Source organism: Photinus pyralis, unplaced genomic scaffold (genome assembly GCF_008802855.1).
Source record: "Photinus pyralis isolate 1611_PpyrPB1 unplaced genomic scaffold, Ppyr1.3 Ppyr1.4_LG5, whole genome shotgun sequence".
Classification (NCBI taxonomy): Eukaryota; Metazoa; Arthropoda; class Insecta; order Coleoptera; family Lampyridae; genus Photinus; species Photinus pyralis.
The window spans coordinates 28,390,649-28,415,671 of NW_022170596.1; the positions used below are offsets into that span (position 1 = coordinate 28,390,649).

At 33.6% G+C, this 25,023-nt stretch overlaps 2 protein-coding genes across 5 annotated transcripts; one reads left to right on the top strand and one right to left on the bottom strand.

Moving 5' to 3' along the window:
* Positions 1-961: 961 nt before the first annotated feature.
* LOC116171346 (lysosome-associated membrane glycoprotein 1-like) lies at positions 962-2,971 on the top strand. The gene is made up of 4 exons (XM_031488126.1): positions 962-1,149; positions 1,432-1,989; positions 2,044-2,229; positions 2,283-2,971. The coding sequence occupies exons 1-4, from the start codon at positions 1,092-1,094 to the stop codon at positions 2,423-2,425; spliced, it is 945 nt and encodes a 314-aa protein (XP_031343986.1). The 5' UTR covers positions 962-1,091; the 3' UTR covers positions 2,426-2,971.
* A 2,948-nt stretch (positions 2,972-5,919) lies between these two features.
* Positions 5,920-24,635, bottom strand: LOC116170583 (GTPase-activating protein skywalker). Of its 4 annotated transcripts, none has more exons than XM_031487079.1 (9): positions 24,206-24,635; positions 23,420-23,991; positions 13,200-13,324; positions 12,652-12,798; positions 11,714-12,067; positions 10,844-10,930; positions 9,201-9,359; positions 8,931-9,148; positions 5,920-7,467 (listed from the first exon to the last, which is right to left on the bottom strand). In XM_031487079.1, the coding sequence occupies exons 2-9, from the start codon at positions 23,928-23,930 to the stop codon at positions 7,317-7,319; spliced, it is 1,752 nt and encodes a 583-aa protein (XP_031342939.1). In that variant the 5' UTR covers positions 23,931-23,991; positions 24,206-24,635; the 3' UTR covers positions 5,920-7,316. The 4 variants fall into 4 exon arrangements, with proteins under 4 accessions (XP_031342939.1, XP_031342940.1, XP_031342941.1 ...); XM_031487080.1 differs by lacking the exon at positions 10,844-10,930 and adding an exon at positions 11,382-11,411 and having other exon boundaries at positions 24,206-24,618; XM_031487082.1 differs by having other exon boundaries at positions 7,338-7,467; positions 8,926-9,148; positions 24,206-24,622.
* Between the last annotated feature and the right edge of the window lie 388 nt (positions 24,636-25,023).

Here is a 25,023-nt window from a genome sequence, read left to right on the forward strand (position 1 = left end):
TAGTGAGCCGATAACCTAATGAAACTAAAAACATTCAATTATTTGCCTCCCTCTACTTACCTGCTACATTAAATCATGAATGTTCTTTGGACACCGGTACAGATTTAAAATAATTTTAAGTCCTGATTTAATTAAAACTGCTATATCTGCATTACGTTTTTGAAATACATCTAAGTCTCGACACAGATGTGAATAATTACCCAATTATTGAGTATTTTACTTTAAAATCCTTATTTTCAAAATTGGGCATACAAAACAGTTTTAACTAATTCAGATAATTAGGTACCAAATTTTAAAAAAATCCATACTGCCAAATCATATAAATTTCAATAACTTTTTTGTTTTTTGATTAATAGACTTAAACTTTTTTTTATTACACGTGACTTTTGATTCTCCATAAAAAAAGTGTTTTGAGTTTTTTTGATATAATTTATACTTTACGAAATATTTAATAAATGCGAAAAAAATCAAGATGGCGGCCATTTTTTTTCCAAGTTCCACCAATGCGACAAAGTGCGATTTTTGAGGGGTTAATAAGGACCCTATTGAGTACTCATTTCCGCAGAGATCACTTTGTTACTAATTTTTTCTACCTTAACCACCTATATTTTGACTAGTCTATAGAGACGAAACGACGGACGAACAAAGCGGCCACAATAGAGCATGTTTTTGGTTTTCTTTTTTTTCAAATACAAATATTATAATAATTTCATTTATCTCAAACTTTGATTGCGTAGACGACAATTCGTAGTGGGTCTCATTATTGTGCAGTTTCTCGGTAGGCCGTATAGAGCAGTACGGCTCTGCACTAAATTGAGCTTATAAAGTGTAAATTGTCGCTTCCAATTTCCGAGATCAGCCATGCTGAACATCGTCCTTTTGTAAAATGCGCTAAAAAAAACAAACGACGGAAACACGCCATTAGAGACACAGCGCAAGCGCATTAGAAAGTGAATGTGCAGTACACTCATCTGTGAGCGAGTTGTGACGGTGATCATCGATAACGGATAAAGACGACATATCTCAGTTGCTTTATTGCAAGGAATTATCCTCTTTTGAATGTCAGTTTATTAACAACGCTATTTACGAATATGGCGAAATTATTACTCTTTGTAATTAGTGCAGTTTTAATTGCCGTACAAGCCGAAGGTAAGTTTTACTAATGTATTGTTTTTTTTGCAAATAACTGCTGAGATTAAGGGGTGTTAAAATGACGTTGTATCTGTCACGTGATAATATCATGTCGCCGTAGGCGTTTTTAGAAATTTCCTTTAGGGTGATGTAATTTTGCTTATAATTCGTGACCTCCGCCATAGGAAATTGTCCTTTGTTATCATTATCACAATCAAATACAGATCATTTCTATTAACATCAGCAGTTCCTTTCTTTAATTTTATAGAAAATTAATATGTACCAATTGTTTTGTTTTAGTATTTCCCCCCCAACCGCCTCCACCCCCACAGAATTCAACTAGTACTTCAACTACTAGTACTACACAGGCACCAATAACAACCTCTACGAAACCGACATCTACTACAAAAACAACACCAGCTCCTGTTCCACCAAAACCGACACCTTCCCCAACACCGAAACCGACACCTTCTCCAACACCAAAACCGGAGCCCGCTCCCGAACCACCGAAACCGAGTGATCCACAGCAAGGCACCTGGCACTATACAGAAACAACATCAACATCAAACGTGACATGCATCAAAATCCAATTTGCTTTACAAATTGTGGTCCCGTACTTTCACAAATCAAGAAATAAGACTTACAATGCCACCGTAAACGTACCGACAAACGCGGTGGTTGCAGATGCAGCTTGCGGAAACGAAACGGAACATTTAAAACTACAGTGGATGAACAAAGATAACGCGACGGATACTGTTCTATTCAAATTTGCTAACAATGCAACGGCTAAGGAGTATGAACTTCAATCAATCGAAATAAATCTGTACCCCGATGATGATGCGTTTCCGGGAATTGAAAGTAAGTCATCGATACAAGATCACATTTTGAGAGCTTTTATTTAACCCTTTGCAGATAAGAACGTAATTAGGTTGAATCATGACCATTCGGAATTTGTTACTGGCGAATCCAACTCGTACAAATGTGAAAAAGAACAGAAATTAAATTTGACGGATGCCGGTAAAGAAACAGGTTTTGCAGGCATCAGTCATTTACAGGTGCAAGCGTTTGGTACTACAAACAGCGATGCTTTCAAAAGTGGTAAGTGTGGCGACTTGATTTATGTAATTGATAATGTACGTAAATTATTTCAGCTATCGACTGCGATGCTTCCAGTACACCCGATGTCGTACCAATCGCGGTAGGGTGTGCACTAGCAATACTCGTTATTGTTGTTCTAGTGGCATACTTAATTGGAAGAAAACGAAGACAGGCAAGAGGTTATCTTTCAATGTGAGTTTAAAAATGTCACTCATTTAGTGATGTTCTTGACATTGTGCAACCATTTTTACGCATTCACAGCTAAGTTATGTTTCTGTTGTCATTCTTTGTAAAACTGGTTGTTAGTGATTTTTTTAATGCTTTTTTTATCTTTGTTTCCAAATTTTTTCTGTTAGTTGTACTTTCGCTTGGTGTCCATCAAGATATTTTTCTTTTCATTAAAATTTAGGCAACCTAGTAACGTTTGAGTAGTTCATTATTACTTTTTCTTATTATTATATAAATATATATATCTGTAAAAAATTAGTTTCTTTTATCCAGCCTTAAAGCGTGTAAAAATACATTTATAACGTAGGTTAAGCTTTCATCGAAAATTTTTGTTTCTTATTTCAAATTGCAGACATTTTTAGACACTCTAAAATGCCTGGTTTGTTGCGAAATAAGGTACCTTTGTATTTTTAAATCGATTGAAAAGTATCAGGCTGTGATGGGTTTTGTCTTGAAATGTAACCACTTTGTATAGACTGTAACATTTAATACAAATAAATATTTGTGGGGTCAATGTGCTTTTTATTTCACTTTTATGTTCTTTTTGTGTATGTACACAGCAAGTGATAACCAGAGCAATGCACATAAAAAATACTTTTTGAAAATATTGTTTTCAGCTAAAGCATAAGTAGTTAACACCAAAATATGGTCGTTTACTGGCAACTGTTTTTGGTGTTTACTTAAGTAGCGTTTTAGTTTAAGTACGGATAGTATCTCAGTGATTCCACCATGTTTTCAATTTTCAGGTTTACCGAAAACAAAAGAGACTCCGATTATATACCAATGAAAAATTTATCTTGTTTCCAATAAATGTGTTTAAGCTTAAGCATTAGTAAAAGATGTGATTTTAGAAACCTATTGTGATATAACAAATTATTTTAGAGATTTCTCTGACTAAGATGTTCCAGTTTGTTTTTACAAGTATTACATTAGAAGAGGTCTATGTCATTAGGTTAAAACGGTTTTTTTAAATATACATATAAAATAATATCTTTGTACACTTTTGGTTATTTTAAAGCCCTTTCTAGTATGAAAACCAAATATATGCAATAGCGATAAAGACTGCAAACTTAATCAAGAACCTAAAATTAACTGTCGCAACCTTTGTTTCATCTGAAAATAAGTGCATAAAAATAGTCTATACTTTTTAGTTTTTCGTACCTCCTCAGGTCTTTCGATCGAAGATAAGTCTACTTAAGCGCTTTTATGTTCGTATTGCATTATCTGATTTAGTCCAGGCTATATAATACTTTTGTATGAAAAAAATTAGTTACCGGGCGAAACCGGGTCGATCTGAGACAATTTTTTTGCGGGCCTCAAAAAAAAGGCAGTGTATAACCTTCCTTTTTTCCAAAAATCGACTGCACCAAAATTTCTCGGGAAAACACTTTTTCTTATTAATTTTGGAGCGTAGAATCCAAAACAATTCGTACTTTTTCGATCAGACTTCGCAATCAAAAGTTATAGACTAGAAACCAATTTCGAAATAAAATTCAAAGGGCTGTAACTTTTGAACTAGTAGCCCAATCTTGGAACTGTTTGAAATTATGGATTCTACAGACCACATTCTATAAGAAAATTTTTTTCCGGGTCGATCTGAGACAATTTTTTTTTCGGGGCTCAAAAAAAGGCAGTGTATAACCTTCCTTTTTTACCAAAAATCGACTGCACCAAAATTTCTCGGGAAAACATTTTTCTTATTAATTTGGGTGCGTAGAATCCAAATCAAAAGTTATGGACTAGAAACAGGGGCGGACTGACCCGGGGGGCGGGTGGCGATTGCCACCTGGCCTGTACGTCATAATGGCCCGTTGGAAATTTATAAGTATGTGCTGTATTTAGTTTCTTGCACTATTAATAAATTATTAACACGTTTCTCTAATTGGAGTTGATGTTAGGTTGTTAAAAAATTCTGTTTTAATTGAAGTGTTTTACAATGAATTTACCATTTTTTGTCGTAGTATGAAAGCGCTGAAATACAATGATAGGCGACGCGCCTCGTTTGGATTGTATATTTTGTTACTTTTAATTCTCAGCTGCAATTTAAAAAAAAATGTATTGTAATTCATTTCCGAAAAAGGAGTACTAAAATGAAGCAAAAAAATGTTTTTGTGGTGCAATTCCACCTGGCCCGTAAGGTACCCAGTCCGCCTCTGAATAGAATGTGGGAAAAAATAATTAAAACAGCCGAATTTTTCCGCGGATGAAATCACGGGGGTTGAAAAGGGTGGAAAGTGGTATTTTGCAAATTGTGGTAAAACTATTGATTTTAAACGAAAATGTTAAATGTAAGAGTTATAGAGATTTAAAAAATGAGCAACTTTTGTATCTGCACTATTTTCACATAACCTCCAATTTTCCTAGAAAAACCGGAAAAACTGTTTTTTCCGTTTTTTATTCTTATTTTTGCGAAAAAATGTCATAGGGATTTGAAGGTAACAGCCTGTTTTATGATAAAACAGAAGATAATTGTTTGGGCCCATAAAGTTGAACCGTTTCCAAGATCTCACGATTTCTGAAAAAATCACCTCTTTTTCAAGGGGATGAAAAATCTATTTTTTTTCATCGTACAGAGGTGCGCGGAGTAGCAAAATTTTCGGGAAGACTTATATTTTAATAAACAAAAATAAAATAGACTCTTATTATTTCCCGAAGTACAACTGTGTGCCATTCATATTTGATTGCCTAGTATACAGGAAGCAATTTTAATTCAAAGAGACTTGCCCGGTAAACAACATATGACGGGTGAATCTTAAATTAAAATTTACGATTATGGGGAAACACATTTTTGGAATACGAATAATTTTAGTTTTATTTTATACAGGGTGGTGACTTCAATGTAAAATTCATAACATGCGATTATTGGCTCCCCAAATTATTTTAGAGCAAAAATGTTTTAAGGTTTTTTGTAGACAAAAATTTTTTACGTTAATCAACCGTATTAGTTTTCAATTTTTTGCATAATCAAGATGGAAAATTGGAAAAATAAAACTCGCATCTTTTTCAATAATCTGTGGTGCCATGGAATTTTCTAAAACACAAAGATATCCAGTTATCAATTAGAAGAATTTGATTTATTTTATAGCAGACATTCCATGGCAAGACGGATATTGGCGTTGTTTTTGTATTATAAAATTCCATGGCACCACAGATTATTGAAAAAGATGGGGGTTTTATTTTTCCAATTTTCCGTCTTGATTATGCAAAAAATTGAAAACTAATACGGTTGATTGACGTAAAAAATTTTTTCCTACAATAAACCTTAATACATTTTTGCTCTAAAATAATTTGGGGAGCCAATAATCACATGTTATGAATTTTACATTGAAATCCCTATGATGCGAAGTCACCACCCTGTATATGATCCTTCATTTAAATAAAATTATGCGAAGTATAAATCGAAAGGGATTTCTCTTTCAAGATACGAAAGAATAATGCATATAAAGAAAAGTGCAATGCCACTAATGGCAAATTTATCGTATATATTTTTAACTTAAGTGATGTACCAATGACCATTAGATACATTGGTCCAAATATAAACAACAAAAGGGGTAACTACATTACACAACAGTCAGATGAAATTTTAACAAATTTTGACACGAACCACAACAACAAATATTTGCAACACACATTAGGCCGCAAAACTGATACGTTTTGCCCAATATCACATTAGCCATTATTGCTAACTAAATATATATACACAAATATAGAACAATTAAATAAGCAGCATAACTATACATATTTCTGTTAAACATGTTATTTATAAGAAGCAGACTCTATACACTAAAACATAGATTTTCCGGATTATGACAATTTAAAATTACAACTAAACACGTCCAGGTTTGGTTTTGTAAAAGTGTTAATTTTAAAATTGAATCACATTACCTAATAACGACATTTCTTTAAAAAGGGATTAACACCAACACAGAATTAGCCTTTTTGTGCAACCGACCTGCAGTGATTAAATAGCTCTAGTCCACTCGACAAAAAACAGACAAAGAAATCTGGCTGCAATTTTTAATATATTAAGAAGTATACACAATTTTACATAACCTATAAACACACTGAACTTTGTACTGAATGGCCCTATGTTGAATTTGGTGTTTGTTAGTCACACTATAAATTCGCTGTTTTAAGCAATTTCAAAAATGAATATTATCTCGTTGCTCGCTAAGATATGCTTTGTTTCCAAATAACAGAATTTCAAAAAAGGAAAAGAATTCGATGAATCACAAGCAAACAGCAGTTGGATACAATTTAACTCGACAAACATTAGTTCTTTTTTTAATTCTTAATGAATAAATTAGAGATTGTAATAAAACATTATTTACATTACACAAATACACTATGAACAATATACAATGCGTCATCCATTTATTGAAATTGTCTTCTCAATGTCCAAAAGGGTAGGTTAATAAATAAGAAAACATCATTTATGAAGTATGGGAGAGAATTTTGCCAATATAACACAATATGCAAATGTGTTGAGAAAAACTTAACAGAAAAGTTAACACTATACAAAAACTTAAAATAGATTTTCTTTAAATATGTTTGCACTAGTTATAACAAAACTGTCTGAAATATTTACAAAGGAGTAACAAACAAATATATGTATATATAGCGTAATCTTGCTTAACACAATAGTAATAATAATAAAATTAGCTTAATCACGAAAGTAAGACTAGAATACTAGTTAGCGTCAAGAAAAGTTATCGGAAACAAATTTGATATAGCAATAGGATCATTTTTGTTCTCTTTGACCACACAGGAAGTTCGCAGATGTACTTCCAATTTGTGGAATGCATTTATACGTAAAAATCGAGATCTTGGAAAGATACATAGTGGCTATGTACCGAAAATTAATTTAAAGCCTCGTTAGAGAATCCGTAAACTTCCAACACCCTTATTTCAAAATCTCCACTTGGACACAATGGCGGATTATTGAATGTTTGGCAATGATCTGTTTTACCATAACGAATGTTTTCATCCATCCATATTGCTTGTCCCTCACTGTAAGTATTGATATGAATCATACATACATAATTTAAAACATTGCAAATAAAAAGATTAGATAATTCTTATTAAAATAAAATAAAAACCGAGCACATCAAATGCCACAAGGATGTAGACACTTGATTACAAAAACAGTTAATGGAGAAATTGCAAAATTTTTTTCTAATGTGACACAAAAGTTGGTTTTAAAAGCACCATGAAGATCAAAGAGAATTCTACTCAGTTAACAGCATCATAGAGTAAATAATATAAAGACTTTTGAACTAGCAGCCCAATCTTGGAACTGTTTGAAATTATGGATTCTACAGGCCACATTCTATAAGAACATTTTTTTCCAGGTCGATCTGAGACAATTTTTTTTGGGGCCTCAAAAAAGGGCAGTGTATAACCTTCTTTTTTTGTCAAAAATCGACTGCACCAAAATTTCTCGGGAAAACACTTTTTCTTATTAATTTTGAGGCGTAGAATCCAAAACAATTCGTACTTTTTCGATTAGACTTCTCAATCAAAAGTTATAGACTAGAAACCAATTTCGAAAGAAAATTCAAAAGGCTGTAACTTTTGAACTAGCAGCCCAATCTTGGAACTGTTTGAAATTATGGATTCTACAGGCCACATTCTATAAGAAGATTTTTTTCCGGGTTGATCTGAGACAATTTTTTTTTGGGGCCTCAAAAACAGGCAGTGTATAACCTTCCTTTTTTCCAAAAATCGACTGTACCAAAATTTCTCGGGAAAACACTTTTTCTTATTAATTTTGAGGCGTAGAATACAAAACAATTCGTACTTTTTCGATCAGACTTCTCAATCAAAAGAATTTTTTTTTCCGAGTCGATCTGAGAAAATTTTTTTTTGGGGCCTCAAAAAAAGGGCAGTGTATAACCTTCTTTTTTTGTCAAAAATCGACTGCACCAAAATTTCTCGGGAAAACACTTTTTCTTATTAATTTTGAGGCGTAGAATACAAAACAATTCGTACTTTTTCGATCAGACTTCTCAATCAAAAGAATTTTTTTTTCCGAGTCGATCTGAGAAAATTTTTTTTTGGGGCCTCAAAAAAAGGGCAGTGTATAACCTTCTTTTTTTGTCAAAAATCGACTGCACCAAAATTTCTCGGGAAAACACTTTTTCTTATTAATTTTGAGGCGTAGAATACAAAACAATTCGTACTTTTTCGATCAGACTTCTCAATCAAAAGAATTTTTTTTTCCGAGTCGATCTGAGAAAATTTTTTTTTGGGGCCTCAAAAAAAGGCAGTGTATAACCTTCCTTTTTTCCAAAAATCGACTGCAGGGAGCGTCGGCATTTGCTTTTCGCCATCTATGTTCAGGGATAGTCTCTCACTGCCACAAATTTATACAGCATGGAACCTCTTTATATTACTTACTCTATGACAGCATATTATGATAAAGATTATTCTTCCTGTGAATAAGGACAAATGCAAACAGCAACAAACCTTACCCTCCTCCAATTGTGATCATTTTCGAATCTGCGGCCATAAACAGTTCAGCACCATGTTGTACTTTATCTCCCTCAATACCAACCCATGGATACTTGGAACGTTCGGGATATAAAGAAAAAAGAAAAGTTTCTCCTGTACCAAAATATGCTTGCCTTTGACCTCTATTGTCCTTTGCGTTCCTTTCACACCATCGGGATGAACAATAAGCACCAAATACCTACCACAAAATAAATTATATAACAAACTCTAAATCGACAAAACAGACTTACTTCATTATTGCACGTTTTTATCATAAGAAGTGTCGGTTCATGCTGTTCCACTCGTACATAGAACGTAGTGAGAGAACAACCGTGTTCTTCGGTCGTGTACAATAGTATCGGTTGGTACATTGTGATTCTAACTGGCAGCCAGGACCAAAGTGTCAAGAGCTAAATGATAATAACCAAATGACATGCATGTAAACCCACATTTAATAATGATATTGCAAACATTTTAAGCAAACTGCCAAATTCTCATTTTATTGTATTATGAAATTTCGTTATTCATTAAACATGCATTTTTAAGAGTAAAGCAAATTTCATCCTAAAATGCCAACAGTAAGAAAGCGGTCAATCATAGAAACTGCAATGAACTGATGAGCATTAATCCAAGGTGCAAATAAGCTTGTGGTGCTCAGATAAAGAAATGATCGTACTACGGACGAGACACTTACGATACGCGCAAAATAGATCACTTATTAAAGGTGTGATTACCTTAACATATGCTCAGTTTCACAAACGACAATTAAGCTTAATGATGTATTAGAATATTACCCATTTTTGATTGAAAGGTAATTCTAATCAAGGATTAACCTTAATAATCATTTGTGAAGCTGAGCATTATACAGTGTGTCCCAAATCGGGTGGGATTGCATGGGTAACTTTGTTATTATTAAAGATAGAGAATTGGTTATATGGGCAATGTTTTGCAGTTTTGGATGCTTATTTAAAATTTCCTTATGGAAATTCAAAATGTCGCATAGGTTCGACGTAAATTCAAAAAAACTAAAATTGGTCATTTCCTTGAATGTCTTATATCATCGAAAGTATAAGAGATATAAAAAAAAGTTTTATATAAAAGTGACTGTCTTTGATACGTTTAATTTAGAATTGATGTCAAAAAAAAATTCAAGATGGCCACTTTTGAGGAACATTTTACCAACTTCCTAAAGTTAAATGGGCGCCATATTGGATTTTTATGCTTATATAAAATTTTGGAGGGAGTTGTAATGCCCAAACCCCCCTCTCATGAGTGCGTCCCTGATTTTTTTAAACATCTGATGTAATTATTTTCATTGTTTTGTTGCCTCGAATAGATTTTGTTTTGTTTTTTTTAATTCATCACAGCCTACTTAATTAAAATATAAAAACCGTTGATATAACTGGTATCTTATTTTCAATCTTATGTTATGATGGCTCGTTGAAAAGAGAATAAAAAAATCTATCAAGTAATCTAAAAATCCCATATGACGCCTATTTAACTTTAGGAAGTTGGTAAATGTTCCTCAAAAGTAGCCATCTTGAATTTTTTTTTGACATCAATTCTAAATTAAACGTATCAAAGACAGTAAAAACTTTTTTTATATCTCTTATACTTTCGATGATCTAAGACATTCAAGGAAATGACCAATTTTAGTTTTTTTGAATTTACGTCGAACCTAAGCGACATTTTGAATTTCCAAAAGGAAATTTTAAATAAGCATCTAAAACTGCAAAACATTGCCCATTTAACCAATTCTATATCCCTAATAATAACAAAGTTACCCATGCAATCCCACCCGATCTGGGACACACTGTATATCTTTTTTAGACTGCCCAAATAATAGTTCAAACTAATGTGCACGTAGAGTATATTATTCAGAATAGACACTTACACTATGATGACTGAGAATACGAGAATTAATATTCTGTATGGGATAAATTCCCATAGAAAGTGATCGAGGACCTGGAGAATGTGCTCCCTTTGATTAGCAGTGAAAGAAATAATAGCATAAACACATGTTAGATAACTTTTTGAACAACATACACAATATATATAGGTGTGAACAACATGCAAGGCACGGTTTACAACAGGGGTTTTTGGTATTATTAAAAAATTGTTTCAATTTTGCTACATTAACGACAGAAGAAGATAAAATTAATATTCTTTAAACTCAGGTTTCACAATACACACTGTATATGAACGGTTAATTATTTCATGTTGATGAAACAGTGCAATGAAGGAAAACAGCGTTAATTTGTAGATTCGACGAGGCTAAAATATGGCCAATTGGTTTATAATAAAATAATTTCTAGCAAAATGAAAAAAAAAAACGTATACGATATTAAAGTCTCCTCGAAATCTGCATATGAGGTACACGAAACAGAGTGGACAGTCAATGCGTACTCATCAATATAAAACTGATACAATACCATTTCATTGTACGTCTCTTCGGACATTCTCTGAAATGCAAATTAACTGTCTACAACGGATTGTAATTTAGCACCCAAACGACTACAGTCACACTAGTAAGTAAACGTTGATTGAGTAGATCAATTAAATGTTTAAAGCAGACTTTGTAAACGTTTGGGTCTACGACACTTACATAATAATATGTTATTAACAAGAAGTGATTACTATTATTATCACTGTACAAAAAGAACAAACCATTGTCCATCACCTTTAATATTTACAAAACTAAAGTTGCCATCACCGAATATTTCAAAAAAGTAATGTACAGCAAAATATTTTTCAAATATCTTACCTCCCTAATTGTAAGAGTATGGGATACCATTTGGATATTATTTTGACTTTGACTGTTTGGCAAATTTTCGGTCGATCTAGAGCGTACTAGCTGTCGTGATCCACTGATGACAGTTTTGCTCTTTAGTACCATCTCAGTACGTAGAAATACCCTGGATATGTACGCCGAACTAAGGCCTCTAATCCCAAACGCAAATTTTAACACTTTTTGTGGTGGTACGGGCATTTCCTTACAAAATTTGATTAAGGCTACATCGACTCCATTTTTTTGTATTTCTGCCATCCATTCGGAGCTTGACGATGATGAGCTTTTGTGAAACAATAGCAGGATTGCCATTGCTACTCTGTAGAAAACCTAAAAGTTAATAGTATGCTACAATAAAGATATGCATATTGTTAAATATGAAATTGTTATTTATTGCTCAAAAATTAGTAACGGTAGCATTAAATAAAATGCTCTTTACCACGGTATGTACGCTCAAACTTGGAATAATTTTACTTAATGTAAAAATTTGACGTTTATCTTACTGCATAAATTAATAATAATGTCCTTATCTATACTGCATTCATTATAAGAAGGTAGTAGATGGCGCTGTGTTTGAAGATCGACACACACAGGAAAAATATAAAACGGCACAAAATTTGAAAAATATAAATATAAATTAAACGATATCACGCTTGGATCTTTAAAACTGACAGCTAATGACAGTTCGACAGTTTAGTTCGTAATTGAAACTTCTAACAGACATAATTCGTCACTCGTTTTATTTTGCAGGGTAATACTGACTTGTGTTTTAACCAATCACAGTGAAGGTCAAACTGTCCCTATGCTTTCTACCGCTACCTTAAAGTACTTAATTGCAAATGTTTTAATCGATAGTTTATTTCGGTGAAAACGAAGGAAGTTAAATTGGAAGTTAGAAGTATAATAATAGTTACCTTAATTCCTTCATGTAAAAAGCAGTCGATAACTCGTACCAAATGAGAGAACGGGAGACCTTGAAGAATCCACCATATCCAGTCGATGTAAATTCTTTCCACTCTAGAAGTAGGGCAGTGCCTTTGGAGGTGAACGGCAGCTGCTTTCTGAAAAGAGTGCGAAACGAATATCAATTTCATTTTGTCTCACAGCCGTCGAAAATCGGGCAATTTTTGTAAAAAAAAAAGAAAACTTTAAATAATTATTGTATTATTATCTTTAATTGGTCATTATTTATTAATGACAGGACAGGTCCTTTTTGACATAAAAGCTCATATAAAAAAAGTTCAGCCCTTCAATACGCCAATCAAATTTGGTTCATTGGCCTTGTTCATTTTTGACAGCCATTGGAGAGGTTTTGTAAAAATAACTAGTTGCCTCACCACAGTTATGAAAAGTACATTAGCAAATATGAGTTGTATTAGTTTATTATAATATTCACTACGTTAAAATTCATAATTAATTAATTTCTTTTGTAAAGGAAGTAGGTTAAAGAATGCCTACTTACCACATGTTTTTTTGCTATTTGCATAACGGTTTTCCAGGTTACTTCAAACAACAATTTTGTTTGCGTTATAAACATTTTTTCCTTAGCAGACACCAAGTTGGTCATACAGTGGTAGCATTCTTCTTCTGCAAAAATAAAAGCAATTAATTACGTTTAGCAGCAATACAGGGTGTTTTTTTGGGAGCTTTAGTTAAACGTTTCTGGGAAAGTGAAATAGGTAGGTTTTTGAAAATTCGTACTTAGGAGTTACGCTGAAGGCCGAATCGATGTAAAATATTTTTAAAATGGCCGCCGGAAACACCGGAAGTAGATAGTAACTTCGTTATTTTAAATAGCAACCCCAATTTTTTATGGGGTTTTTGGATTCTACGTGAAATTTCAGTTCTTTGGATACCCATATGTCGATATCTGCCATTTATGGTTTTTAAGTTATTTTGACTTTAAGAAAAAAAATGGCGGATGCAGATGGTACCTTGATAATTGATTACTTGAAAACGGTTGTAGTCATGGCAACCTATTTTTATCAGTGCATATAGAATGAATACAGCTTTCTTTTAGTGTACTTAAAAAAAGTTAAGTTGCGTAAGACCGCCCCTATGGAGATCCAAATTTATGAAACTTCAAAGACTAAAAACTCAGTTTTTTTTAATGGAATCACCATTTTCTTAATATTGCATGAGATAAAGAATCGAAATGGGCATATTTTGACAATACATGTTCCTATAGCTATCTTTAACAGTTTCTGACTTTTTATTGAATTGACACTATTTTTTTCGAATTTTCTTTTTAGTAGTCGGCCATGATTTTATAACAATCGAATTTTAAACAAATCTAGTGACACCAATCCGTCACCTACTGTTATAGGTTAACATAAGTTTTTCAAAAATCGAAAAATGACTCGCAATGGTTTCACCTATTTTGAAATTTAATTGTTATTTATGGTGAAATGGACAGAATCGCGGCACTCAATGAAATGGGAATAAATCAGAAAATGTTAAAAATAGCTATAGGAACATGTAATATCAAAATATGCCAATTTCGATTCTCTATCTCATGCAATAGGAAGAACATGGTCATTCCATTTAAAAAAACCGAGTTTTTGGACTTTGAAGTTTCTTAAATTTGGATCTCCATAGGTGCGGTTGTATGCAACTTAACTTTTTTTAAATACACTAAAAGAAAGCCCTATTCATTCTCTATGCACTGATAAAAATAGGTTGCCATGACTACAACCGTTTTCAAGTAATCAATTATCAAGGTACCATCTGCATCCGCCATTTTTTTTCATAAACTCAAAATAACTTAAAAACCATAAATGGCAGATATGGACATGTGGGTATTAAAAGAACTGAAATTTTACGTAGAATCCAAAAATGCAATAAAAAGTAGGGGTTGCCGTTTAATATAACGACGTTACTGTCTACTTCCGGTGTTTCCGGAAGTGTGGCCATTTTGAAAATATTTTACATCGATTCGGTCTTCAGAGTAACTCCTAAATACAAATTTTCAAAAACCTACCTATTTTACTTTCCCAGAAACGTTTAACTAAAGCTCCCAAAAAAACACCTTGTATATTGAATACACTTTCATATTAGTATTAAACGTTAGCAGTGTTGTACATTTTCGATGAGATGAAAACAAGTGGAAATAACCTTCACCAGAATTACCAAAAGAATGAGACAAACAACAAATTTGCAAGTGTTATCTACATATTTGCTTAAATGTCATTACATTCCCAGAGGACTTCTTTGAAATACAGTTCCATTTTATGATGAGAAATTTTGAAATTAAAATATATAAAGTGGCTTACTTTTCAAAAATAGCTACCTTAGATAATTTGTATTTGATAGGTACTTATTAAAAATTTGTTTGATGGCAGGTATACCTATTTGCTGTAGCTTTTACACTCCTATTTAATAATTGTAATCACTTCCCCATTCAGTCACTGTCATTATCATTAAAGGACGTAAAATTGTCTGTACAGAAATGCCTAAAAATCAAATTCGGATGGTTAATCACTGATTAAAAATATTAGAATGGGAAACATCTGAGCGCATAATCAAAGAAGGGTAGCATTCTAATATTTTTAATCATTGTTTTAACCTTAATCATCATTTATGAAACCGGGCATAAGACAGTTATAGCAAAATTGGCTCCCCAAAATATGTTAGAGCAAAAATGTATTAAAGTTTTTTGTAGAAAATTCACCCGTATTAGTTTTCAATTTTTTTCACATAGACGGAAAATTGGAAAAATAAAACCCGCATCTTTTTCAATAATCTGCGATGCCATGGAATTTTCTAAAACAAAAAGGTATCCAGTTATCAATTAGCAATGGATTTTATGATCGACTACTCTCTTGCAGTTAATGGTCACTTATTCGAACATTTATTGTAAATTGTTATATTAGGAAACCGTTTTTAGTAATTTGGTCTTTCTTTATGTTGAATTCGCTGTTCTAAATATAATACTTTTTGATAGAATTTCATTTGTTTTATAGCAGACATTCCATGGCTTGACGGATATTGGCGTAGTTTTTGTATTATAAAATTCCATGGCATTGCAGATTATTGAAAAAGTTGCGGGTTTTATTTTTCCAATTTTCCGTCTTTATTATGCAAAAAATTGATAACTAATACGGTTGATTGACCAAAAAATTTTTTTTCTACAAAAAACTTTAATACATTTTTGCTCTAAATAATTTGGGGAGCCAATAATCGCATGTTATGAATTTTACATTGAAATCCCTATGATGCGTGACGCAAGTAGAAAAAAAAAAGGCTGATAACAAATATTTTTGTCAAATAAACAGAGGACCCAACGTTAAAAAAGTGGTGAAATGTGCATTTCTTCTTCAATTTTGTTCACTGCAACCATGAGTTACAAAGATGGATGGCACGTTTTTGAAAATTTGTTTAGGTATGTAAGTATGCATTTTCCGATTTTATAAAAAATCTTCTAAAGGGTGAGGGTGACGCACCCCTAAACGGGAGTGCGAAAATAACTAAGGGTTTTAACAAAACATTGGCCCTCTTGTTTATTTGGAAAAAATATTTGCTTTGGTTCCACTTTTTTTTTATATACTCTTTTGTTTCAAAAACTACCTTCTGTGACAAATGATGATGTGCAAACATATGGAAAGCGTGCACCGACGAACAAACATACAAAAAAGTGAAGACATGAGCGCTTCCACTTGTGGGTTGCGCTAAACTAGAATTAAATTTATTTAAATACATTTCAATACTATGCTTGCCATATACATGACACAGCGACTTACTTCATCGTTAAGGAATTATGTCCGCTCGCACGAATGTGGAAACATCAAACTACCCTATAATTAAATTTATTAATTTGCAAAAGATCTATCTTTGTTATATACAAGTCAAAAATATAATTAGAACTTTATAGATCGTTGTAAGTGCACCCATACAAAACTAAATAGATCTGAGTATAACTCGGAGGATAATTAATAAACAGTTTGGTAGATGCTAAAGTAAAATTAAAAGATAATACACGTCAAGTCCATTGGTTCGCATTACAAAAGATGTTTGAGAAGGAGACAGTAGTAAATAGGCCACCCTAAGATGAACGTTGCAAATAATACATTATATTGTGGATACGAAGGTTACAACGAGGGTGTAATGGCTTACAAAATTGCCACTTTAAACTAGATAAAATTAATAGGCGAGTCATCTTCTCATTAAAGAAAATACTGCAGTCTACCTACAGTAATTGTTTATTCTACAATTGTATCAACGTTAGTGTTTTTATAACTCTTGCCACTTAATTTACATACAAATTATCTAAGTACCTACTTTTGAAATTTAAATAGACTACTCCCTAATACTATTTTCGTATCAATTAAAAACCATATAATCAGGAAAGCAAATCTTTAGGGTTGCAGCGCAAAATATAACTAGTGTCGATGGCATGCTTCCGAGATTTTAGAGGAGGCGACATACTCATTCATAGATCAAAATACCTAATATTGCATTGTTTCAAAAGAATTATACAATCAGCACACAACTAAAATTACCCAATGGGGTCATCCCGCCTTCATTTTTTATTTCTGATCCACAAAGTACATTAAAAATAAAAAGACCCGTGTGTCCTCAATTTTTATTTGCGAGTAAAATAAACCCAAAATAAATTATTGAAAAGCTGTGTTTTTAGTCCGAATTTGAAACGCTTCAGACTAAATACGTCACAAACCTACAACCAATCACGTAGAAGTGAGCTGGCAACCTTACGCGAGGGTCTGACGTTTGTCACATTTGACGTTTTGAGAGGGATGTTTAACTGCATCTAGCACGAAAGTGACAAGTGCCTGTGACAGATGACGCAAGTTATAAATGCCATTCTTCTGCAATATTGCCAAGTTGTTATGTCATCTGAATGGTTCTAGGAGCTGATTGGTCGGGCTTAGTACGTCACAGAGCCCGCCACAATCATATCGTTCTGAATAAACCTTTAAAACCGCACATGTTCATTATTTTTTTGCTAATCGGCCTCTATTTTTAAATAAACTTTTACTGTCCAAAAAAATGTTTTATGGTTTCAGGTACACGCTTATTAAATTAGAACTGCGGAATTCAACTATACTGTAAACCCCCATTCATGCATTAGTCTAGTGGAATTTTAATTACACTAAACATTTAATAACTAAACTTCCGCGTAAACTGCATTCATATAAACTGTAAGATAAAAATATATACTTATCACAAAAACTGTTTATAGAGAAGTGGGAAGAGGTGTGAAACAGGAAACTATTAAGAGCGATGTAATTGTTGATGTCAGTCTTTGTAATCTCGTTGATCAAGATTGTTACATGACATCTACAAATCTTTTAAATAGATCTAAATTACCAACATGTCATACTTAATAGCAGAAATAAATTTTTATACATAAACATCATTTATTTATAAAAACCATATAACTTACATTACTTATTTATTTATTTTTTATTTGAGTTTACTTTGAGTAGGTACCTACGATAACACATCAAATTGAAATAAAATTGTCGATGTTTTGAAATGGTTGTTTTTAATCCTTGAATATAGTATATTGAAACTTTAAGACATATTTGCATATAGACTTTGAGACTTTTTACATTTTTAAGTGTTGCATCAGTAAATACGAGGCAGAATACTTTCATTTTTCAAGTTACTACTTCTTATCATTTGGAGTTCATTGTATGTTTTTGAACGGAAGTAAAATAATCGCATCCGTCATGGTCAGGTAATACCTTCAAAAACAAAGACGAGCTCAGCATTATTGAAGCGCATTTGAATGGAAAAATGGCATTCAACTCTTCAATGTGTCGTTGACAGTTACATACATTTAAGGCTTATTTAATAGCTTTGAAGTGAATAAAATGCATTATTATTCGTTTGACACCTTTATAAAACAGTGGAAGAGAGCACATATACACGGTGTCCATTTTTCGAGTGCCACTATAGGGATCTCACTTATCTTGAGAGATAGAAAGTTGGTTAAATGGGGGCAAAGTTGCAAATTTCCGTGCTGAATAAGAATCCGAAAAGAAATTTGAATATCGCAAAAAAACGAAAATTTCTGATTTTCGTTTTTAATTTTTTTTAATGGATATTTCAAATATGGCAACCTGTTTTTAATTACTTTCAAGATGACGGAGAAACACGTGGCAACTTTAGTTTTTCTTATGGGTGCCATATTGAATATTGACATTTTGGGATTACGTCTTTTTTTCTCTTTACAACGATATATCACACATGGTGGTTCAGTTATCACATTTTTCCTAAAAATACAATTTTTAATTTTTTTCTCTGACAACGCTGCAACCAGACAGATGGATTAAACTGTCAAATTTTTGTTTACGTTTTGTTTTTCCAAAGCACTCTTCTCAAAAAACTAAAAATTGTAGTTTTAGAAAAAATGTGATACTGAACCACCATGTGTCATATATCGTTGTAAAGAGAAAAAAAGAGGCAATCTCAAAATGTGAAAATTCAAAATGACGCCTATAAGAAAAACTAAAGTTGCCACGTGTTTCTGGGTCATCTTGAAAGATATTAAAAACAGGATGCCATATTTGAAAACTCAATTAAAAAGTGTCCGAATAATGTATTAATTAGAAATGTATACTACGATTAGTTTATCATAAAAAAATTAAAAACGAAAATCAGAAATTTTTCTTCAAAACTACTGAACTATTGAAGATATTTCAAATTTCTTTTCCGATTCTTATTCATCACGAAAATTGGTAACTTTGTCCCCATTTAACCAACTTTCTATCTCTTAAAGATACTCGAAAAATGGACACCGTGTATCGCGGACAGTCTGATTAGCGCAGTTAGTAAGGCCATCGTCTCTCAATGGTCGATGTCGAACGCGCGACAGAGTTTTTTTTTTCGATAACAAATACATCGCGCCAAAAAGAAGGGAACCAAGGAGTGAGAGAGAGTCCCTTCTGTTGGCACTCACCAAGGGCCACTTTTGAATTTTTTATGAAACCTAGATCAATCGTAATATAAGGCTGTTTCACGCAAACTGTTACCTAAAAGTATTCAGACTCCCATTAATAATTTAAATCTGAAAATTTGCATACCGATATAGTTTTTCATGATCTATCGAAAGAAAATATTATCATGATCGTTTCACTTCCGGTTTTACCGGATGTGGATAGCAACTTTCTTATTTTAAATAGAACACCCTGTATTTTATTGCATTTTCGAAATCTACGCCATTTGACACCATATTTCCCCATACCTATGACTTCGTTGACTTTGTAGTATAAACACTACAAAATAAGGCACCAACTTGGTGCCAAGTTATTACTTATGTATGTACCTGAAAACATTTCACCTAGTACTGATTAATTTGTCTATCTGTTTAAAAATACTCTACGAGCAAGACAGCTTGATTAGTTTTCCCTTAGTCATGTTTACTCATCTAATCTGATCTACTAATTCGGCACACATTCCACATCTCTTGTTTGGTATGACACGCACAGTTCCGATTTGGCACCTGGTGTACCTGTAGTTTCTATCTTTACAATTCTATAAAGAAATTTCTGATATTGCACTCCTATAAATAGTAAATACAGGTAAAAATAGATACTCAAAATACACCGTGCCAAGATATTAAAAGTGCTAAATATATAAGTTTAAGTCAGTACGAGTTTTTGGGAATTCCCTCAAGAATTCCAAAAAGTTATCCTTATCGAGAGCAAAAACCAAACAATTATTTATTGTAATAGAGTTGTACCTAAACAATAATGATCATCGACAATATTTCTGCAACACTATTGCGTTTAGCTTTTATTGTGTAGCTACACAAATGCTTATAGTATAAAGGCTAAACGCGAATTTATAAGACATATTTAACAAACATAGAAATGAGTGAAATATAAACAAGTATACGTTGCCAAAAAGTGTTACTTGGAAAGATTGCCAATTCAAAGTCTAATTAGAATAGCCCAATAATAATGCGATATTGGTACATACTGTTTTAAATTTTATTGGTCTTTATTTAAATTTGGCCCACCTGCCACTGCACCTCGATGATGTTGGTCTGTCTGTCAGTCTGTACTCTTATTTCCGGCTAAACAACTGAACCCATTGGCACCAAATTTGGTGCATTAAAAAAAAGCTGAAAAGTTTTGGGCAAAATCGCGCATGCGCAGGTGTGCGGATGGTATTTCTCTGAAAAAATCCCTTCACTTTCTAAGCAGCGTTCGAATTAATCGAAAAATATGTAACCTTGCCTCCATTTAACCGACTCCGTATTATTTCTTACTGGTTTCAAGATTCCAATGGTCACTCCCAAATTTAGGACACAGTGTATATTATTACACATTTCAATAGAACCTGGTCTCATGAATACAGTAACACCTCGTATGCCAATGTTTGAAATTTTTTTTGCCAAAACGGTTATCTTGATTAAGTTAAATATCTGGTTTGACCTAGGAAGCTGTTCTGTCAAGAATTTGGCACTCGATTTTCAAATGAAAAAAATGGCCACCAACTGCACCGATCAGTGTATTACACGGCTATTATTTTGTACACAACTCTATTCAATCATGCAATCAACTCACTATACTGCATTCATTATAAGAAGGTAGTAGATGGCGCTGTGTTTGAAGATAAACACACACAGGAAAAATATAAAACGGCACCAAATTATTGTAAAGTAGAAATATTCAGCACTGCGAACAGAAATAAACCTTTGACAATAACAGCTACTGACACTTCGGCAGTTTAGTTGGCAACATAAACTACCACCTTACAAAATTCACCAGTCGTTTTATGTTTCATTGTAATACTGACTAATGTTTTAACCAATCACAGTGAAGGTCATAGCTTCCCTATGCTACCGCTACCTTCTTAAAATGAATAGAGTATAGGTAATAATTTCTTAACGCAAGCTGTCAAACTAATTAATATTAGACGTGACCTAAAATTTCCACTGCTTTCTCTCAAACAAAATTTTGTTGCAAACACCTTATTAATAAATATAAGTTTCGAGATAAGTTTTTAAGCCAAAAGAACATTTCAAATTTTTCCATAAATTCCCAAATTTTCTCAGCTTTCAGGTCCATAGAGACCATTTGTACGAAATTTCGGCCTTTTTTGAGTCGCTTCCAAAAGCTTTTCAGCTCTCAAGACCATTTAAAGCAGGGGTGCTCAAACGGTCGATCGCAAGCGCTTTTGGTATTGATCTCGAGAAATATTCGATGGGGTCTAACAACAATGAGGTAGAGTGGTTCAAGTTTGAGCACCCCTGATTTAAGAGAACATCTGTTTCAAATGCATACAGACACACTCGCAAACACATCCCCACATACAGACATTTGTTAAAAAGCACTTTTAACCAAAATCAAGAAATTCTAGTTTCCCTCGTAGGTAGTTTCCATGACTACGTTTGCTGCCGCCTGTCACTTTACCGCCCGCCTTTTTGACATTTGCAAATGTTTATAATGACTCCTGTCATCACTGACAGATTGATATTAATAAAAAATTCTATATAAAAATTTAAATTTTTATTAAAAGACGATTTCGGGTAAAATTTAATTAATTAATGATACCATTGAGCGGTAGTGTCCCGTTTCCAAATCTACAATCCCGCAAACCCCTTGTCTCGCATTGGCCTTATGTTATGCGGAATTCGAGTAAGAGCAAGTAAGAAGCAAATTTTCTTACAAGACTTGCAGAATTGTCATGCTGTATATTGGGGGGGTAGAAATTAAAAATTCATTAGTTTGTAAGTTTTACATTATCATGGGAGAGGACACCTGAACTTCCTCTTTTGGTTGGGTGACGCTGCCCCCCCCCCAAGACCGCAAGCACCCGGTGTCCCGCATTGACAACATGTAAATATGGTAACATTAAATTTAATACAAAACTCGTCAGTAAAATGACATTACCTGACTCGGAAATTCAATATTTCCTCCCCAGTAATGTAACATTTTCGGGACTTTTATGTAAATAACTATTTCTAATCATCCTCGACTAAAAAATTCTTTGTTTTAACATAGTCATGACTCATGAGTCATGACACACTAGATAAAATTTAACTTTAAATTTACAATTAAAGCATCGAAAGTTCGCATATGAGGTATTATTGTATTGAGAATGTCACGTTCTAACGAAATATATAATAGTATACAGAGTCTCATTTAAAATTCAAAAGTTGTTATCACTCCCTGTGAAACAACGTCATAAAAAACAATCGAATATGCCTTTTAATGCATATTTTCCACCCCTGCACTGATGCCAAATTGCATTCAATTCGCACAAAAACTATAGACGCTGCAGGTTGCGGGTTTTTTAAATTACACTATCGCCAGGGTAACATTATTGTTCAGGGACACATGCAATGATCCATGACCTCACATAAATTCTATGTAGCCCTATGTTGGTGTTGTTATATTGATTTCCCGAGCAACAAGTATGCTGACTTTACCCGTATTTATTTTCTGTCTTCAGCCTGATTTTGGACTTTAATGGGGATCTTAAAATCACCCTCTTGTACTTTGTAGATTTAGTTTTGACCACAGACAAACTCTTCCAAGAATTTCATTTTAACAGCCGCCTATGTCAGTTCGTATATCTCATATCTTCACGCACAAAAAGCGATGGGTACATCCGTATAACCCCAATGAGCAAGTATTTGTCTTTAATATGGAACTCAGCAACAATCGGCCCTTGTGTGTGTGTGTAATAAATAGTATTGGTACTTACCCGACATGAAATGAAGAAGCAGTGCACATATGGGATATAAACTGGGACTATACACAATATCTGGGCAAGCGTATCCGAGAACAGACACTACACGATCCGCTATACTACGTCCACGATGTGTAAGATAGTAAGCCTGGCAGTGAGCCGGTTCCACAAACGGAGGTAAGCTAACCGATTTGTCGGGAATTTCCGTACTACCAAACACTTGCGTAACCATGTCCCAGTAAAATCCATCCGAATCACTTGATTTACTGTTGTGATGCTGTCCACATAACATTGGCCATAACTGTTTCCTAATTAAATTATCTACAGGCCAGCCGTTATTACGAAGTATGTTCTTAACATCTTGTTTACGTCCCTGCAGCACGAGCGTTTGTACGTCCAAAAAAGTTTTGAGCGGCTTATTAGTCGGACTCGGAGGTAAAATTGTTATTGCACTGGCGTCCACGTGAGAAGGAAATCCATTTACGGTGCCTTCTTCTTCTTCTAAAACCGAGAGCATAGTGGGCATCTCTAAACCTACTGCCCAATAAGCGCAGTAGATTACGTGAGGTCCTGCACCATTTTTTGATCTAGAAAATAAAGTGCACTCTGCAATAGGATTTGACAGACTTAAAAGAGATTAGAAGCGTGACAAGAGAAACGGCAGAACCAATGACAATAAAATTGATTTTAATCAGATAATGAGCTGCCCAGTTTCAAAACACGGTACGTGCTCTGCCTTTTAATTCAAAGCACACTGCAGACTCGGCAACACCCCCGCGGAACGATTAAATGTATACCTACATTTCTGTTTGCCCTGGAAGATTTAATGGTAGACTATTCTTAACCCTTGCAACACAGACATTAGGGAAATGGACGATCGATACACCCGCTGTCAGCGCCAATTGTTTTTACGCGATTACTCAACCCTCTCGCGAACTATACCCACGTATTATTATTATTATTATTATAGTAGGTAGGTATATAAGAGTTTAATCCTAAGTGGATGAATATTTGCTGTATAAATGTCACATACTACAGCGGTAGAATGTGTGTTAAAACCCGAATAAACTTCGTAAATTATTAAACAAATAGTACAGGAAGTGTCTAGAGTAACTACCCAAGTTTTTTTTTTTATTTTATCGAATTGTTGCCGATTTATCACTTCCCGATACTCCCGCTCCGTACAGTATTAAACCACTCCTTTACAATCGAGAAATCCCATAGGATAACGTGACCGACATTTCACTAACACGTGGTATCTAATCACGCGGTCTTTTAAAACGAGAACGCAAGTGCATAACAAAGTGGTATCAACCAAAAATACTTCTATGGTATTAACATTACCCAGAAAAATTTATTGTATGTAGGCAACCGTATATACACGAGTGTACCACGTTGGTGAACGGCACAGGAGGAAATGATTATCTTTTCTTGAAAAAAATTAGTTGCTGTCGAGTGACCTTTGGAATTTTTGTTTACACGAAAAATCGTACAAAGGCGACTCGACATCAACTCATTTTTGATCGCCCGTTACTTTTGGGAAAGGCTTACCAAATCTCCCTTTCCTGGGGGTATTCCATACGAGAAATATCTCACCGCAGTATGGGTCCCCACTTGAG

Excerpts from the sequence above, each read along its gene's own strand:
- LOC116170583 (XM_031487079.1), bottom strand. The coding sequence starts at position 23,930 with ATGCCCACTATGCTCTCGGTTTTAGAAGAAGAAGAAGGCACCGTAAAT. Across the intron at positions 12,799-13,199 it reads AAATAGCAAAAAAACATGTG|AAAGCAGCTGCCGTTCACCT; the intron begins GTAAGTAGGCAT and ends CACTCTTTTCAG. Across the intron at positions 9,149-9,200 it reads TAAAAACGTGCAATAATGAA|GTATTTGGTGCTTATTGTTC; the intron begins GTAAGTCTGTTT and ends ATTTTGTGGTAG.
- LOC116171346 (XM_031488126.1), top strand. The coding sequence starts at position 1,092 with ATGGCGAAATTATTACTCTTTGTAATTAGTGCAGTTTTAATTGCCGTA. Across the intron at positions 1,150-1,431 it reads AATTGCCGTACAAGCCGAAG|TATTTCCCCCCCAACCGCCT; the intron begins GTAAGTTTTACT and ends GTTTTGTTTTAG. Across the intron at positions 2,230-2,282 it reads CAGCGATGCTTTCAAAAGTG|CTATCGACTGCGATGCTTCC; the intron begins GTAAGTGTGGCG and ends AAATTATTTCAG.